Source organism: Manis javanica, chromosome 1 (assembly GCF_040802235.1).
Source record: "Manis javanica isolate MJ-LG chromosome 1, MJ_LKY, whole genome shotgun sequence".
Lineage (NCBI taxonomy): Eukaryota > Metazoa > Chordata > Mammalia > Pholidota > Manidae > Manis > Manis javanica.
This window is the reverse complement of record NC_133156.1, coordinates 165,943,700-165,963,882: the sequence shown is the minus strand read 5'-3', so window position 1 is coordinate 165,963,882 and position 20,183 is coordinate 165,943,700. Positions and strand designations below refer to the sequence as shown.

The 20,183-nt window shown below is 42.9% G+C and overlaps 1 protein-coding gene across 15 annotated transcripts in view; it reads right to left on the bottom strand.

Moving 5' to 3' along the window:
* The window catches only part of BCL2L11 (BCL2 like 11), a 75,694-nt gene that overhangs the window by 37,913 nt on the left and 17,598 nt on the right, over window positions 1–20,183 (bottom strand). For 9 of the 15 annotated variants that reach the window (XR_012133142.1, XM_073240738.1, XM_037002151.2 and 6 more), the window contains one exon: window positions 3,662–3,771. The exons of 2 other annotated variants lie outside the window; for them this stretch is intronic. Coding sequence is in view for 8 of the 13 variants with exons in the window: in XM_073240738.1 (XP_073096839.1) it covers window positions 3,662–3,771 (110 nt within the window). In the remaining 5 variants the exon portion in view is untranslated. Of the gene's footprint in view, window positions 1–601; window positions 727–3,661; window positions 3,772–6,436; window positions 6,553–20,183 lie in introns of all 15 variants that reach the window. 4 more of the 15 variants (XR_012133161.1, XR_012133154.1, XR_005056958.2 and 1 more) reach the window with 3 other exon arrangements.

Here is a 20,183-nt window from a genome sequence, read left to right as displayed (position 1 = left end):
ATGTCAGTGTCAGAACTACTGAGGAATGGTTGCAAATTAACACAAAGAGGTAAGATGACTAAAAGGTAATGCCTAATCCTAGATTGGATCTTGGGCCAGAGTAAACTTTTTTTCTGCTATAAAGGACATTGTTGGGACAACTGGTAACATTTGAAATACAGCCCACAGGTTACAGAACAGCACCGTACCACTGCTAATTTCCTGATTTTGAGCACTATACTGGTTATGTTAAAGAGAATATTCTTATTCTTAGGAAGTACACTCTGACATATTTAGGAGTAAGGGCTGCAATTTATTCTCAAAGAGCTCAGAAAATACGTACACTGGTGCAAGGAGGGGGATTGTTAAAGCAAATGTGGCAAAATGTTAATGGGGGGGACTTAGGTGGCAGGTAGATCTAAGAGGGTTCTCTGTACCATTCTCGCGACTGTCATGTAGGTCTGAAATTATTTCAAAACACAAAGTTACAGAAACATATCTGGACTGTAGCAGTAAAACACATGAGGCAGTAGGGCCAGTCACCCTGCGCTGATGGAGTGTTTGGGGGCAATGACACTGAGTGGCAGGAGAAAGGGAACACGCACCGGGACTTTGCGCTCACCTGTGCCTCTCTCACCTCCTCCTTCGAGGATGCAGCCGCCACCGCTCCGTTTCATATGCTTCCCCACCGCCCTTAAGTGGACTGAACACATGATAACTACACGACAACTTCCTCTATTGCTCTAACTGAAAAAACGGGAAAATATCCTGTCAGGCTTCACAAGGCTCATGGTAATAAAAGACCAACACTTTAGAAAAGGCACTTGTATTATAGTATTAAGCAAATAAAGACACAAAACATTTAAAATGCTAAAATCTGATATAAAGCAGTGTGGCAACATACACGACTCGCCAAGAGGTAACAGCTTCTTCCCCCCTTGAAGACAGCAGGTAATTTGAATAATGTGTTCCTTGGCAAAAGGGCTCCCATTTCCTCCCCAGATTTCTACCACAACGTTCAACAATGGATCATCAGTGGTAAGTGCAGACCCTGGACTGTTTTTAACCTAACAACTATCACCCCAGGATTCTGTGGCTTTGGGGGATACTGTCATTACACAGAGTCACAGAGCCTGGCGTTTCAAACTGGCTGTTTATGAGACCTGGAGAACGTATTTGCCATTGTTTTGGAAAAATCAGGTTTATAATCTGGAGTCTGTCCCCTACGTCCCTGCAAGATCCCTACTCGGGAAGGTGGAGTCCTTTGCTTGATTAGTGACTGTGTTTTTGTGTTGGTTCGTTTTTAAAGAGAAGCAAGTAAGGTTTACTTACAATTAGGAGATGTTGCAAAATACCGCCAAGAGACTAATTTACACCCATTTTATCAAAAGCATTGAGAACAAATGGGTTACATCTCATCTGACACAACAGCTATAGCCCCCTTAAGCATACTCCTAAACACTGACTGTGAAATGGCACTGGGGGAAGGGGAGGAAGGCCACAGGCTCGTCAGACGCCGTGTCACCGCAGTAGAGGCAAGGCAGTGAAACAGCAGCTCGTGTGCTCCTGACGAGTACAGCTCACCCCTCTGCAGCCTGCGAGAGGGGCTGGCCATGGGCTTGGCTATGTGCCAAGTGTCTCATCAATGACCACACACGGCCACCACACAGGTGCATCAAACCAGGCCATCTGGGCAGGCCCAGGGGAAAGTCTTGCAGAACCTTCCTAAGTCTCAACAGCAACTTTTACAAACTACCTTGATGCGACTGGCTTTTCTCAGCATCCAGAGCTTCCAGGCTGTGAACACACCAGGGCCCGACTACTTCATCTCTCAGGCAGCCCCACCCAGGTCAGATCTGACATAGCCCTCTGGATAGGGGAGAAGCAGGCCCCGCGTGCTGGTTGGGCTCACCTCGAGAGGCTGCTGTGGCCACCAGAGGCCACCTTTTCCTGATTTATGGATACCCCACCCCCTATCAGCCTACCCTCTTTCTCTCCACCTCAGCCTGAGGTCCCCATTGTGAATATACTGGGGCCCTGTTTCTGCTCAGTCCCAGCAGGAGAGAGTCAGGTCCAGTATATGCAGTGACACCCACATCCCATCAGAGAAACCAAGGAAGAGGAACTGGCAGGGAGAGCAGTGACTTTAGTAGCAAATTACAGAACAATTAACCTGGCCAAATATGATGATCACTTCAGATGTAGGCTAAGAAGGAATTCAGCTCTATGAACTGCTCCATGGCAGGTGTAGAATGCCAGGCATTTTACGATACTGTCTTAAGTATCCTAAGAAATTCCTAAGCCCATTCTTCCATGTGACATCTCCCATTTAATGACAGAATCATACTATAATACATTTCCCATCAAACACACACCAACCCCATAAGAAGGTATGAAGAGGGTATAGTGTGAGTTTTCATAACACCCCTGACTCCCTTATGAAGATTGTCTACTCAAGAAATGAAAAGATCCTCTTGTAATGGGAAAAGGTCTCCATGCAAGTTAAAAAAAAAAAAACTTGAAAGGCACTGTATGGACAGGAAAACAAGAATGACCAAAAGTGAGCAGCAGGTAACATCTATTTACTCAGCAACAGCTGGCTAAGAAAGACGCTAAGGTTTAAAGCAGGACAGAAATTCTTAAGTGTCTTCAGCATGAGCTTGTTCCAGAAGAAAATAGAGAATAAAAAACCTTTAAGACAGGAAGCAACAATGTTCCAAAGAGTCAAAAGAGAAGTGACACAATAAGAAAGAGTATTAGTTGTTATAACACCTTCTACAAAATAAAGTAAGTCTTCTTTCTGGATAAATTAACAGAGATGATTTCACACATGGCTGGGTAAAAAAAATGTGAACAAGCCAAAAATTATATCATGCCTTTGCTAGGGAGCTCCTTCCCAGACTGACTCACACATGCCCCTTAACAGCCCTAACTCCCGGAGTCACAGCCTCCAGAATGTCTTTAAATGGTTAACACATACAGCCACCCAGCAAAACACACCAAAAATTCACTGCATCTACAGAAAAAGGTACAGGGCTGAGTTTTTTTTTTATGTCAATTGCACACCTCAGAATTTAAGTGGCAGTCAATGTGAGGTGTAAAATTTTTATGCCCCAAATTATAAGCTATTAATGGCCTCCCAATGCATTTTCGGTACATGAAAAGTCCAAGGACAGCAATGGGGATGGAAAGGCAAAGGCTCTCCTGCTCTGACGCCTGCTGCCTGGGAAACTGTGAGACATGACCTTCCTTCTGGCATTCTGTGGGGTCCTTCCCTTCAGCTGAAGGAGATTTAAAAATGTCTCTAACTTTGACCCAAACTACCCAAAGGGAGTACAGAAACACCCAAGACAGACTGAAAACTGTTAATATTTATGTGGGAATAGTTCAAAGCATATAAATAATCTCTCTCTTAGCATGGACGTTTTAAGGTTTGTGCTCATAGAATCCCTACACCACCTTGTACTGTACTCTATTTAATTACCATCACTTAAATTCACCTGTAAAATAAATGGAAAATGGGAAAGGAGAGACAATTGAAGGTCACGTACAGGTAATACCTCTCATTTCCAGAATTGGCATAGAATTATTACGGATCACCTTTACAAATACATACATATATATATATATGTGGGGAGGGGGAGGGTGTGAGGAGAAAAGGGGGTAAAGAAAACATCATTACCCTCCTTGGGTAATATGCATTAAATTCGTCTCCAATACGCCGTAACTCTTGTGCAATCCATATCTCCGGGCGCATATCTGCTGGTACAGCCTGAGACTGCCTCATGGAAGCTGCATCAGAACAAACAAAACAAAAATCATTGTTTTCCATAGATCATTTAGAAAGTTCCTAAGGTACTTTTCTAGAATGAGGCCCATCTCACACACTCTCATGTTTTTGGACTTTCCCTAGCTTTAGCAACTATGCACTAAAGATGATGCTGGCAGAGTCTGCTAACCTAACTTTAAAAGGATAAGGGATATAGAATAATTTCCCTTTCAAAACTGGAGATTCAGAATTGCAAAATTTAAATAAGCCTGGCCAATTAATTATGCACTTCCATTTAAGGAAGACAAACTAATACAAAAATGGTACAATAAACATCACCAAAGAAATACACCTGAAACATATGAGAATATACAAAGCTTCAGTTGTCAGTAAAATATTTTGATCTTAATTCAAGGTAAAATTTCTAGGAAAATGCCAAATATCACACAGGAATATGAGACGAAAGGCTGTCCTATTCAAAGCCAAGTAAGTGAAAACCTACAAAACTGTGCCCAATATGTGGCCAATAGGCTGCCTATGTGTTCATTTCTATGGAAGGAGGTGCAGTGGTATAAATAGCCAGTTTCACAAGTGCTACCTCAGGGCCAAACTAAGGCATAATTGCATGTTTTGTCTGAACATTAATGTAGCCAATAAAGATGGATTCAAGTCTGCAAACATCACATGGGGAGAAGGGAATGTTTTGGGTATAAGAGCAAAGGCATTTTTGAAAGGAGAAAAGAAGGGAAGGCTGGCCCTTTCATTAAGCTGTCACTAACATTCACACCCAGTACATTCAGCTGTTTGTTAATGAAACCACTGAAAAGCCACGTGACAACCAAAAATGGAGGGGAACAAAAATGTGAGTAGTCAAAACACCCCACCATGCATCAAGTGGATGATTTCCCACATGCCACTCAGAGAATGGTTCAGCAGCACCAGCACGGGGGAGACGAGATTCTTGGATTGCAATTGCTATCCACATGTGACTTATGTCAAAACCTACTGTTACAAATGGGCACACTGTACTCACAATTAAGCACACACATTACGTTTGAACCACAGTAAAATATTTAAGACCTATGATAATCAGATTTCTCAATAACCTGGATGTAACTTCCTGTTTTGTGTTTCCGTAAACAAATCTTGTACCTTGAATTTTGTTATTAGAAATAAAACTGATGTTGATCATAGTTTATCAAAAGCACTCAGAAGACAGCTCTCTGAAGAATTTTTACCAAGTCTTCTCCAAACTCCTGTGCCTCATCTTTTCTGTATCCTGGCCTCCTCTCAAATGAGTTCAACTATAATCTGACAAGCGCTGAGTGTCCATGGCACCATGTGGATGTGTGTGCGCAAGCATGTGTGTAGTGCCTGCTAACAACAGGCAATAACAACAGGTTAGTAAGAGAGCTATCAACTGTACTTAAGTGTATTTTTTTAAGCTGATATGGAATACTAACCTACAGTATAAACTAACTTTTGTAAAAGAGACTGATCTGTCTGGGCTACTCTAACACAGCATCGATCACCATTTGCCTTTTTTAAAAACTGGAAGTTTTTCTGTTTTCTTCTTGAAAGGCAAATCGTGTTCTTGTTCCTTGAGTCTATAAAAACTTAAAATGAATGGCCAACATTCATCCCGCAATACAACTGAATGCCATATATACACAAACTACTATGGTTACACAGTAAGATTATAAGATGACATATCTATTTAGAGTATTTTAGAAGACATCCTAGCCCTGTGTTTTAAAAGGGTTGTCTTAGTCTCAGCTGATGCAGTGCGTTTTTCAACATAAATCTCAAAGACCATTTCTGCGGAGACAAAATAGCTTCCCTTTTGGGGAGTGTGGAGGGGGTGCTGTTTCTTACCTTTATCACTAGTTTAACCTTAGGGACTGTCAGATTTGGTCTTCTGTCACATGAGAACCAACCAGAACAAAAGAATGGGATCTGGCTGACCCTACAGAATTCGCCTGTTCGCCCCATGGTGGTGCCGGTTAGAGTCCAAACTAAGTTTGCTGAATTCGGTCCCACCGTCCCCCAGAGCAGAGGCCACCAGTGGTGAAGGGATCCTTGGCACGGTCTCCGGATGGTGCAGCCCGAGCCAGTGGGGTTCAGGGACCAGTACTCAGAACACAGAACACAGTGCTCCACCCCTGCTTCTGTAATCCTATCTAGTTACGCAACCGACTATCATTCTAGTATTATATACAGTCCACCTATCAAAAAGATAATGTACATTTTCATTTGTATTCTATAGAAAAGTTTATCAAGTATAAATGTTGCTGTGCTACAGGCAATATGCATAACTGCATAGGCTGATACCTGATTGATAAAATGGGTCTCTATTTGAAACAAAAGCTCTTATTACTAATTAAGATCAAATTTGTAACTTATGAGGTAACTTGACATGAACAAAAGACAATTCTTCGTAGGGGAAATTCTGGTGAGGTGTGTTTTTGCCACAGAAAATGTAGTTTTGGCATTTAAGAAAGTATTTCACTCCTGAAATCTGGCTCTAAAGCTTAAAGTACAATGAAATATAAACTGCTCTTAATGTGAAGTCACTCTAAAGCTATAACTTCAAGTCCACCCAAGGCCAGCTCCCATCCTGTAAGCCCCAGATGGAGCCGGAGGGACTAAGTTCACGTTTTCTAACCAAAGCCATGAATCCAAACTTACAATGCAACTATGTCCGATGGGCAATTTCATCAAAAGGATGGTATGTTAGTTGAATTTTCATAAAAACTCCTGGAAGCAATTTTTTGAAATCCTGAATTCACTGGTAACATTACTGCCTATAGAAAAAGTAACATAAGGCATAATTAATCCATTTTTTAATGGGGGGGTGGGGTGTGTAGAAAGGATTTCTTTAATGCTAAAGATCTCTGAGTTTCTAAAAGATGTGTATCATTTAATTAACAGGCTGCTGTGGTTCAGATACAGAGTATTTTCCAGCCCACATGGTAATTTCAAATCTTGAAAGTTCAACAATCGAAAAAATTAATTCAGCGGTTGTGGCTAATAGTGAAATCAGGCTGGGGCTTTCAGAAAAGGCTTCTGCAGCATCACCAGCCAGGGTGGGAAAATAAAAAAATGAGAAGGTCCATTCATAATGAGCAACATTAGTCAAGTCAAACCTTATTTTTCGTGAACACAACTTGCTACTATTTTCCACCATCACAAATGGCAGGTGTTCAAAGGAACTGAGGTCACATCTTGACATTCACAGCTACTCTTCCAACACCCAGCCATCCTGCTCTCAGAGGGCGTGTGAAATCCCACCTAGCAGGGGGGTATACTGTACCAGACACACACACCACACAACCACAGTCTCTTTCTGGGGGAAGGACCGGGGCCGCTCTCACCTCCTGGGGCAGCTACAGAGTTAGTTCCCATCATGACTGGAGTTAAGGGTGGAAGCGAAAACCAAATTAAGATTCATGAAACACTTCACACTCTGTACTCTTCTCAGATGTTCAGTAATCTACAAATACTTGGAAAGAATCAAGATTCAATTTTAAAGTAACTGATATGCCTTAAGCCCTGGATCAGTATTCAACTTAGAGCCTGAGAGAAGATTTCTTGGTCACTGAAAAGACATGGAACATATGACTTTGAAGAAATGATTGTTTTTATTCAAAACGCATTGGTTCATACTTATTTAGGCAAGTGTATATGTTGCCCAGCACTTACGAAGGACTGTGGGGCTCCCCCGCAACCTCCTCCTGACATCTCGAGGTTGTCCATCCTCACTACCTGAGAGCCTAATTTAATCAGTAGCCATAAAGGACCACTCACTCTTTGTAAGCTCTGAAACAAGTACTGCACCAATTCCAAAACCATTCAGAGAAGGCACTGCCTGTGCAAGTGGCCACACTGAAGTTCAACATTCATTTGGGGGAAATTAAAACTCTGGGACGTTTATTCAACTCAGTCATCTCCTTGCTTAAGTGGCTATCTTCAGAAATATCCTTATCAATGTGGAATTACCCAGAGCTTCCACGAGGAAGGCGGCAGCAGCCACTCTGCTAAGGGTCCTTAGGAAGCCACCTGCTCCGGAACTCCCCGTTAGCCATAAGGGAAAGCCTAGAGCTGTCTGTTTACTGCAGTAAGTGCTATCGGAATCATCTTCAGCGACCAATGGTTCTTCTAACGTGAGCCAGAACCCAGTTTCACACAGACCGAAGGACACTCACACAGACATGAAAGCGAGTACAGATGAAATAAAGAGATGGTAGTTAGCATTACTACTCAAGTGCCTGTGTATCTTTTTCTATGGTATACCTTTGTGTCAAGCCTGGGCAGCTGCATGAATATACAATTCAAGCACTTTACAAACAGCAGCTCGGATAAAATACCATAAATAATGAAGTTGCTGAGATGAAGCCAGTGTTTTTATACTTTTTGATGTGGACTGCCCAGTGCTTTCATGTGGCTGTGAGGAAGCAAGTCAAAATAAACTGCTCTGATCAATTTCCAACCTGACCATTGGGAAACTGCCAGCAAACCAATGCTCTAAAGTTGGACAGAAGTCTGCAAAGTAGCATTCATAGCATCCTCCCTATCTTTCCCCAAAATCTGTTTCTTAAAATACAGTTAGAAACCAAAGGCATTAGATCAATGTGTTATGCATTTTTACTCGTAACTATTCAACATCAGAAGACCTAGTTATCCCGTCACCTGAACTGTCACTCCCCCGGTCACCAGACCCCGGGTTTTTCTGTCCATGTCCAAGACCACCCTGGCTAACCTCACTCACCGCAGGGGCCCAACATCTTAGGGGAGCTGGAAGCCCTGTACAGGCGCCTTTCCAACATGGGGCCCAGCTGCCCGGCCTGGGTGTTCACTTCCTGGGACACATGGATACACACATACACACACACACTCCTCCCTAAGGCACTACAGTCCTTGCTGAAGGGAACTGGTGCTAAAAAGTTCTTCCTTATAGGCAACTGAAATGTTTCCCCTTCCAACTCTCACGCCCATTTCAATTCTGTCCCCTGGGCCTAAAAAGATACTCTGTAATCCCTCTCAGCCATTACTCCTCTTTTTAATTAACGAAGCTGCCATCACATGCCCCAAATCTGGTCTTGGGCCAGTTCCTTCCATGTGCCTTTACTGACGAGCTGTAGGAAGACCTTCACCACCACCCTGGCCCTCCTGCTCTACATGCTCCAGAAACGCACTGTCCTGAAGAACACGTGGAGCCGGTCTGCACTGGGTCTGGCCAGGGACAGGACGCAGGACACTACTACTGCCCCACGCTAAGTGTCTGGGGCAGCTGCATCTCTACTACTGTAGTCTCAGGCTCCTTTCAGGGGATTACAGAGGATTTATTTGGCTGCCGTCTTATTTTGAAAGACAGATAAAAAAACAACCCTCCAACTAAGTACAGCCAAAGACCAATCCTGAGCTTGCTTTAAGACAGAGACATAAACCCCCTACTTCTCTACTGACAGTGTGGCCCATTTCTCACCCAAATTATTTCACCATTTACTCCATCATAACTACAAAAAGAAATGCTTTCTAGAGATCTTTTAAAGTAAACATACAACTCCGTAGATAAATTCACTTAAGACGTCTCCTTAGAAATACAGCATTAAAAAATTGTAAAGTACTGGCTTTTGGTAATGATACGTTGTTCCTAGTCAAAAAATCAGATTGGGGGAAGGAAATGAGAATTCAAACCACAAATATAAAAATTCTAACTACAGAGTAAGTGTGGCTTCCTCTAAGAAATTTAACACTTGCAGAAGGAAAAAGGTAACAAAAATCTTTCTAAACGCACATTAAGGTCTTAAACATTACTGTATTTCACCTCAGTGACAATGAAGATCAGGGCATAAGGCTAAAAAGCCACTATATCTTCAACAGTTTTTAAACTCCAACATGTAAAAGTCTGTCAATTTTATTCAGGCCAGTTAAAATTAGAATTGTCATCTATGAGGTGAAGCACTAGTCTAACCTACAGATACACGATTAACAGTAACACACCAGAAGGGTGAAACATAATGGCAGCTTCTTACTGAACACAAATTCATCAAAGGCAGCTGCCTCTTTTTTCTCAATATAACATAAAAAGAGAAAAATCTTTATACCTCAATTTCAGACACTATTCTGCATAACCATAAAATTATAACTGTTGTGTTTGAACACTGAACGGTTTAAATATTTGTCCTCCAAACACATGTCTGTCACAGCTGGGCTCTTCGACTCCTCCCTAAAGACTTATAAAACTAAAAAAAAGACTCACAAAGCTTAGTGTGTGTTGATTGAGCACATTTATGTCCAACTCCAGTATCCCACCTCTAAGGGACAAAGGTGAACAGAGAGAGGCCCTACAACCTTCTGTAATATACACAAAAATAAGAAGAAATACTATGAGAATTACACGCTGTGTAAAAAATAAGAGATGTGGATGGATGAAGCTCACACAGCATCTGCAAGGTACAGTGAATGGTCATTCGGAAAGATGGCTCGAGCCCAAGTTCCTTCATCCACTGACCAGCCTGTACTAACCGTTGAAGTCACCTAACCTTCATACAACTTGGCAATTCTGGGAGAGGGTCCTAGGCTAGCCTGCAAACCATAAAAATGTTATGTAAATAACTATGCCATGTCCTCCATAGGAAAAGCATGGAGCCTGGAGTCACCCTAAGCACAAGTCCCAGTGTAAGGTGTGCAGAATTCTGTGCTCAAAGACTGTCTGGTCTTTGATCTGCTCAGATCCACACATTCTTCCTCCTCCTTGTGCCCTTTTTATCCCTCCAGACTCCAGGGCAGACATGGCTGCTACAGCAGTTCTGATGCCTAATGGACTCAAAACGGAGTGAACTGGTGTGGCTGCCCCTGTACACAGAAAGTCATTGTGCAACAGATTCAACTGGGCTGTTGGCTACTTCTGTGCGACCTCCCCTTCCCCCACCCTCTGCCTCTGACCTCTCCTGAACGGCAGCAGTGCCCCCCTGTATCAGGAGGACATTGGCCCCCAGCCAGGATGAAGGACTTGCCTCAGGGGCTGAAACGGGTCAGTAAAAGGACCAACACTGGCCTGAATCACCTGCTGGAACTTTCCACTCTCAACTTCACGCCATCAGCAGAAAGGACTGGAGAGAAAACCAAAAAAAACACCTGCAGAGAAAACACGGATTGTATGTGCTGGGCTTTCCTTACAGAGGGAACGTTCTAAGCTTCAAATGGGCACACCGGTAAAATCCACGTGATGGAGAGGGAACCTGGGCACTCAGACACCGCATTAAGTATTACCTGAATTCTCACTGAGTCTACTCATATTTGTGCCCCTGACATTATGTACCCAGTTGCTTAAGTTGGTGAGTTGTTTTTATAAGTTGTATTTTTTTATTCAGGTACAAGTAAAACTGAGTCTGGATTCAAATATAAAGTAACAAAGCACTTTATCCAGAATGCAGTTCTAGACTACTCTGCATTAAGAAATTCCTCAAGGGACTGAAAAACAGACAGTCAAGAAATCTTCTCGTCTCCTCTCCAGCACACTTACTCTGTAGAAAGCAACTCTCTCAACAAGACTGTCTGTCAGGGCTGGTTCACCTTATATACTTTCACAGACACACACATTTATTAGAGAAAAATATGTCCCTTCTGCTTGAGCAAGCTTCTATTAAAAGTCTCAAATTACTTATTAAATCTACAAGCTGATTATATTTAAACGTTTTAGGAATTGGAGTGGGAAGCATGTTCTGGGCCAGGAATGTGACATATGTTGGGGGAAAAAATGGTTACCAGAGCAACTCAGGGCATTGAGAATCATCATGTCAAACCTGTTTCAATTTTAACTTATACATCCTCTCAGATTGAAATGACTGATTAAGATCTTTAAAAAAAAAATTATCCTAAAAAACACTTTCACTCCTAAGGAAAGGCAGCCGGGTCCAAACCAAAGCAAGCACCATGTGCCGCACGGCACCAGATGTGGCCCTGCCCTGCTTCTGAACCCCTGGGACTGTTTCCTCTCCCTGAAAATGACTTACAATCTCTCTCAAGTTTGACACACCCATGCCATCTCCTGGCCTGCGTCTTCTGGGAGCACAGATGTTGGAGAGAAGAGCTCAGGCAGTGACCCAAGCACAGCCCTTGGCCCTCATCCAGCCGAAAGCACCAGCGGACCAGGGAACAGGAGGCGAGGACGGCCTGCCAGCAGCCCCCCTCTCAGGGGAGGGATCACTGGGTGAACCGTGCTACTCATGAACCATAGCAATCTGGTCCAGGGTGGACAACAGAGGAAACACAAAGGGGATTTGGGCTTCCCACAGGCCACTGGGGATACCACCCCATTCTAGGCAAAAACTTAAAACCACAAAGGCCCACCCACTTACAAACTGGGCTTAGACTTGTCCACCGAGCCAATGTCTGTGCTGACCACTGGCATCTGTCACCTCACAGAATGCGAGGAAAATGTTCCCAAGAGCATCACTCAGAAGGTAAAAAAACAAAATTTAACGAGTGCCCAAGGAGGGTAATGCTCTTAGAGAAAAGGAAAAAAGAGAAGCTATTTTAAAATTCTTGATTCTTTTCAATGAGTATTTCTAATGTTAAATGGATAAGCACAATATGTCCTATTTTGAAAAAAGCTGCGTAACTTTCAGTTGCAGGAAAAAAATAGTTCAGGCCATGCCTTCCGTCTCAAGACCATTCTTTCTTCAAATACACATCTTGAACTGTAGCCAAGTTTCTGCCAAATCCAATCAGCCGTCTCCCACAGGTGTCCCTGCCGCAGGCCCCATTCAGAGAGTTGGGGTGGAGTGTGGGTTTCCAGATGTCTCTCCATGGTCCAAGGGTTTGCCAATGAAGCTGAGGTCCTCAGGGTGATGTGTGGGTTCACTGGCAGGTTAAGGGTGATTTAGACCTCCCCTCCCAGGCCAGTTTCTAGAAAAGATTTTCTTTTTTGCATGTTTGTTTGTACTGGGACCTGGGGGCTTAGGATATTAACAGCATTTCCAGATGAATGCACTTCCCCGTGTTTTCTGTACTCCCGAAACGACAGCAGCTTTCGATGGAAAGTAGAGCATTTCGCTACTGTCATGCATCCTGACCTGCCGTAGCTAGGACAGGTCACTGAGGAGCAAGGAGAAATGAGTGACCAAGTTTCTACCAGACACTATCCATCTATTAGCTCTTGTAAAAGCTCCGACAACCCTCTGTGGTGACTACTTTTGTCCTCAGTTGATGGATGAGGAAAACAAAGCTCAGAGAGGCTAATCTGCCTCACCTGTGACTAGAGCCACCCAGGCCACTTGATGACGCTGAGTAATAGCCGGGATCCCATCCAGACCCAGGCACAGCCCTGCAGGGAATGTGGCGCTGCATCACCATGTAACCCACTGGAGGGAGATGTTTCAACAAAATACTTGCTTTGCTAAAATAAAAAGCAGACCCCAACAGAGTAAATTAGGGGGCTGACATTCCCCTGGAATACTTCTGGTGATCGGCTAAAAGCTTGCTATCACCAGAAGGAAGCATCATCACAAGGGGCACGTGCCAGTTTATGCTAATCACACAGTTAAGACAACTTGCCTCAGTGCTGGGCATGCCGCTAAAGAGATTAAAATTAGGAGAAAACTTAAAATATAAATTACATTTCTTGAATACCCAATTATGAGTTATGGACTAAATGTTTGCATCTCCCATAAAATCCCTAGGTTGAATTCTAATCCCAGTGAGATAGTATTGGAGGTGATAAGGCCGTGAGGGTGGTGCCTCCATTGAGTAGGATTAGTGCCCTGCAAGAACAAGTCAGAGAGCTACTACTCACTCTTACCATGCTGTGAGGAAACAGTGAGAAGTGGGGAAGAGGGCCCTCACCAAAACTCAACTGTGGTAGCACCCTGGTCTGCCTTCCAGCTTCCAGAACTGAGAGCCACCTGGCCTGTGACAGTTTTGTTGTACCAGCACAGACTAAGACAGTAGAGTATCACCAACAATCTTGTAACCTTTTTAATCTAGCATTATGCCAGGAGCATTTTCCATGTCATTATCCTTTTTCACACCATTAACAAGATAGCACTAATCTGTCAAAAGGATGCATCATAATTTAGAGATTTTTCCATATCATTAGGACAGTCAGTAGTTTTTTGGCTAGAATACATAATAATGCTGTGATGTACCCCCTCATGCACCCATTTCCGCTAGCATTTCCTACAAAAGAAAACAGTGTTTCAGACCTTCTGCTCTGTGCCCATAGAACACAGTCTGAGGGTGGGCGGGTGGCATGTGCTTACAGCCTGGCACCCAGACAACACCAAGTCCATGAGGTCTTAAAGGACAGATGTTTGGTATCAACAGGACCTCCACAGAGAAGGAAGCAGCCTTAGGTCATATGCTCCAGCACAGGTCTTGGCCACTGACGATGCAAATAGCAAAGGACAATGAACAGAAGATGAGAGAAGCTGCGAATTTTATCCTGTGAGGAATATGTGGAGACTGAGGCTGACCCAACAAAGGAATGAAGACAACTGGATTCTGGTGTGGGAAGCAGGGCAGGAGGGGTGGTGGTCCGTGGGGAGTCCCAGTGCCGCAGAGGCAGGACAACCACACACCAGGGGCATGAGGCGACGGGTCTGGACATGGGCTCCAACCCAGTGGTTCAGAGCAGGTTGGGAACTAGGGCACCTAACTAGCATTCAACTGGTAGTTATAAGTATATGTGTGTCTTCAAACCTAGTATCACAAACGCCCTAAAATATAAGACAAATCAGCAGATGATTAGCCTCTCTTGTCCCACCTTACAGTCCAATTCCACAGAAATACAGGACTCACTGTTTTCTTTACTAAAAGCTCCCCCATGCATGAGCGATCAGACCGGAGCCACCCACCCATCCTCAGGCAGCACGCTGGAGAGCAGGAGAGCGCAGACCCCACAAGCACACCGCGAGGGTCACACACACCAGCTAGGTGGAAGCAGTTAGTGCTATGATTCTGCCTCCAGGCCACATCAGCAGGCTAACACACAGGGGACTTACAGCAGGGAACACTGCAGCTACCATGTGAATAAGGTGGCTAGGATTATGGCATCAACTCTTCCCAAAGGTAAAAGTCCCGTGTTCCATGCAGACAGTAAAAACAGACAGTGAACAAGGTGATTTCTAAAATTCTTAGTACTCTTCAGCCAGAACCAATCAATAACAATCCTAGAGTTAAAGGAAGATACAGATTTCTTGTTCTACTATAGTGGGTGGCCCCAGCCCCCCAGGTCTCCCCTTTTACTGCTGAAAACCCTAGACATAACACAGCACACACACACACAGAAAAGGGAAAGACGGTGTGCTGCCTGGGTCCCAGGACTTGAGGAGTGACACGGTGGGGAGCCCCGTTTCCTCATTACTGTCCATGTATCCCAGACAGGCACTGCAGAGGCCTCCAACTGGCACAGACAGGAAACGCTCCAAGGAGAGCCTGTTCTCCACAGCCAAAGGACTGGGGAAAGGGTGGCCTAAAGACAGAAAGCCTTCCTGGCAGTACCTGCCCTAGTGCAGGCAAACACTGCGCACTGCAGTTTTGGCCAGGCCGAGGGGGAATGGGTGCCCCACTAGCTCAGTGGAAGCAGTTAATGCTATGATTCTGCCTCCAGGCCACATCGGCAGGCTAAGCAGGGAGTCCCTGCCTGGCAGAAGCAGGCACAGCTGATCCTACTGCCCTGCCAGGATAGTACTGGAGGGACCGTGTGGGCAGCTAAGTCCCATCCCCTGCCTAGTGGTGCCTGGACTCCCCATCCAGGGTGGCATTGGTAGGGCTCAGCAGCAAGCTGACCCCACACTGCCAGTAATCAGCAAGGAGGAGGCTGTACAAGGCAGGGTTAGGTGCCACTATACACACACACCTTCCATCAGCAGGCCCAGCAGCTAGCTGAGCCTCCACCCAACCAGGCATCAATGAACAATGAGACAGAACAAGTTGGAGCAAGTCAGCGCTCTACTCCCCAGCTCATCGTTGGGAGAAGGCCTGGCGAGGAGCTGGTCCTGCACACCACTTGGCAGCCACTAGACTGGACAGGGTGGTAGAGACAGGGCTAGTGGGTCCCTGGGTCTCCATCCCACCCAGCTTTAAGGAGAATGGTCGGAACTCACACCCAGCATCAATGAGGAGAATATGGAGTGGAAGGCAGAGATAGTGTCCCACCTCCCTGGTCCCACCCTGGTGTAAACAGGAAGCAGAGAGGAGCTGAGCTTTAGCCTCCCCCTGCAGAAGCAAGGCCGTGAGAGTCAGCTGTCCAAGGATTCCCCCATCTAGGCACTGGCATGAGCTAGGAGGCCAAGCGCACACCCCCAGATGGACGCATGAGGCCATCTAAGTCAGCAACCCCTTTTGCTGGGAAAGTATCAGCAAAGCCGGGGAGAGATCTGAATTTCCATCTCACCTGGTGGAAGCGAGCAGAAATTTCAGAACTGAAAAACACAATAGTGGTGACAACAAGCTCACTGGACAGGCTCAGTCACACAACAGAAGCCAGAAAGACTCAGTGGGCGTGAGGCAGCGTCAACAGGACTCACAATGCAGACAGAAACACACGGAGGGAGGAGCAGCCTCAGGGCCCTCCAAAGCTCGGACAGAAATATTAACCTCCCCATCATGACATTCCCCCGAGAGAGGAAGGGCCCGCCGAGACATTCAAGGGCACAATGGGTGAAAACTCCCCAAACTTGGCATAAGCATAAAACCAGACTCAAGAACCTCTAAAAGTGAGTGAACCTCAGAAAGAATAAACCCCAAGAAACCCAAGACACATTGTAATCAAAGTGCTGGACACTAAAAGACAGAGAAAAAAATCTTGAAAGCAGTCAGACAGAAATGACACATTTCTTATAGAACAACCTGAATGACAACAGATTTCTCATCTGAAACCATGAAGGCCAAAGAGGCACGGTTTTCAAGTACAGCTGACCCTTGAATAATGAGGGTCTGGGAGCACCAACCCCTCTGTGGCTGGCAGTCTAAGTATAGCTTTTGACTCCCCCTAAAGTTACCTACTCACAGCCTACTGCTGACCGGAAGCTTTACCAATAACATCAACAGGTGATTAACACATATTTTGTGAATGTACTACATAATGTATTCCTAAAGTAAGCTAAAGAAAAGAAAATACTTTTCAAATTGTCAAAATCTCCAAAAACATTTCCAATATGTTTACTGGAAAAAAACCATGTATAAGTGGACCCAAGGAGCTCAAACCTGTGTTGTTCAAAAGTAAACTGTAGAGGAAAAGCAACAACTGTTAACTGTGAATTCCATATCCAGCGAAAATATCCTTCTGGAGCAAAGGGGCAATAAAGACATTCTCAGACAAAGGAGAACTAAAAGGACTGTAGCTAGCATGCCTACATTAAAGAATATCATTAAAGAATGACTACAAGAAGTCCTCTAAACAGAAGGCTTAGAACTTCAGAAAGGAAAAAATATTAGAATCAGAAGATGGGAGTAGATATAATAAACAAGACTACTTCTCCTGAGATTCTTAAATTTTATTTGATGGTTGAAGCAAATAAAATATAATATCATCTGATATGGTTATCTATGTATATAGAGGAAATCTTTGGGACAATTATATTTAAGAAGTAGGGCAGGTAAAGAGACCAAAAGGGAAGTAAGATGAGATGAAAAAATGTTGATACAGCAAAATACAGTAAGTTACATCTGTATATTATAATACCTACCATCAACAACTAAGGAAACTATACAGAGCAATATATTTAAAAACCCTATAAAGATGGAATCCTAAAAAAAAAGTTCAAATAACTCAGAGTAAGGTTTTTAAAAGAGACACAGGAAACACAGCAACAGGAAACAGAAATAAAATTGCAGACTTAAGCCCTAACACTGCAACAATTACCTTAAATGTAAATGGCCTAAATCCACCATTCAGAAGACAGATTTGGTGGAGTAGACAAAACTATGTTATCTAAAGACATGCTCATAAAAAAAAAAACTTACTTCAAATACAAACAGGTAGGTTGGAAGTGAAAAGGATAGAAAAGATACACTGTATAAACTTTGTTTTTTTTTTACAAAAAGCATGAGTGGCTATATTAATATCAGATAAAGTAGATTTTATTTATAACAATGATATAAAAGGAGCAATCCAACAGGAAGACAACAATTCAAAATGGGTGCACACCAAAAAACAGTGTCTCAAAGCATATGAAACAAAATCTGATAGATTTTAAAGAAGAAAAAATGGACCTATTACAGTTGGGGACTGCAACATCATATTCAGCAACTGACAGACCTACGACCAGCAGGGATTTAGAAGAACTGAACAGTGCAAGCAGCCAGTAAGATCTAATCTATGTCTCCCAGCGACAGCAGAACACACATTTTGCAAGCACTCGGGGATCACTCACCAAAACAGACCTATCCGGAGCCATAGAACAAACCTCAACAAATTTAAAAGAAATGAAATCATAGAGTATGTTATTTGACCCATAAGAAATCAACAAAGAAAACAACAGACAAGATAATAAAAGACAATCTCCACACACTTGGAATCTAGGGTCAGAAAGTTTCAAAGGAAATAGAAAAACACACAGAAGTCAATGAAAATGGAAACACAACACATGAAAGCATGTGGGATGCAGCCATGGAAGAGAAATTATGGCACTAAGTGCATACGGTAGCAAAGTGGAAAGGTCTCAGAACACCACTCAAGTTTCTACCTCAAGAAACCTGAAAGAACATCAAAAACAAAACACACACAAAGTGAACAGAAGGAAATAAACAATAAAATAGAAAAAAATCCATGAAATGAAAAGCTAGTTTTAAAAAATAAAACATTAAACCTCTAGAAAGACTGATAAAGCTTAAAAACACAAATCAACAATATCAGGAATGAAATGGGCTGTTGCACAGATCCTGAATCCACTTAAAAGGAAAATGGAATATAAACACATTATACACTCAAAAGCTAATTTAGAAGAAATGGACTATCCTCAAAAACACCAACTACCAAAACTCAAGCAAGATGAAACAGACAACCTGAAAAATTCTACACACACTAAAAAAAAAAACAATTTGTACCTTAAATAAACCTGAGAAAGAAATTTTCAGGTCCAGATAGTTTCATGAGAGGATTCTGCCAAACATCAAGGAAGAATTAATACCACTTTTATATAATCTTTTCCAGAAAATAGAGGAGGGGGGAACACTTCCCAACTCACTGTTAAGACCCTGATCAAAATCAGCCAGTCTTAAAACAACAGATAAAAAACCTCTCATGAACTTAGGGGCAAATACCATCAACAAAATATTAGCAAATTCAATACAGCAATATATGAAAAGAATTACACCCTGACCAAGTAGGTTTTATCCCAGGCATGCAAAGTAGATTAATCCTGAAAATCAGTGTAGTACACCATATCAAGAGGCTAACACAGGTAACCTCATAAGACCGTAACAACTGATGTAGGGTAAACATTTATAAAATCCAACACCTATTCATGATAAACTCAGCAATCTACGAACAAAGAGAAACTTCACCTTTTTCAAGAGCATCTTGAAATACCTACAAAATACCTACAGTTAACAATGAACTTAATGGTTAAAACTGAAGGCTCTTCCCCTAAAACTGGGAAAAAGGCAAGGATGCCTGCTCTCACCACTCTTATTCAACACAGCACTAGAAGTTCTAGCTAGTGCAATAAGGCAAGAAAAAGAAATAAAATGCACACAGATCAGAAAGAAATAAAACTGCCTCTATTGGCAGATTATACAGTTGTCTAGATAGGATTCCCAAGAAATTTAAAAATCTTTAGAATTAAGTTCAGTAAGGCTGCAGGATACAACATCAACACACAAATACAAATTGAATTTCTACACATTAAGTATCAACCTGTGAAAACTGAAATTAAAAATACAATACCATTAACAACTGCTCCAATGTAAATAAAACTTAGCAAGACATGTACAAGACCTGTGTGCTGAAAATTATAAAACCTAAAGACATGAGTTTTTAATGATAGATATATATATCTGTTTAAGGATTGGAAGACTCAACATACTAAAGATGCAAATGCTTTTCTGAATTCATCTATAGGTTTTATCACAATTCCTATCAAAATCCCAGCAGGGTTTTTTTGGTAGGCACAGACAAGCTTATTGTAAAATTTAGATGAAAAGGCATGGAACTTAGGCTAAGGAAGTTTTGGGGAAAAAAAAAAAGAACAAAGTCTAAGGAATTACTCCATCCATTCTTAGGACCTACTATAACTACACTAATGGCAAGCAGTGTGGTATTGGCAGATAGACAGACACATAGTTCACCAGCACACAAAAACACAAAACCCAGAAACAGACCCACAGAAACACACCAAATGATTTCTGTCAACAGTGCACAAACAATTAGAGAGAAAAGGAAACTTTTTCAATAAAGGTGCTGGAGCAAATGGGCACCTATAGCCAA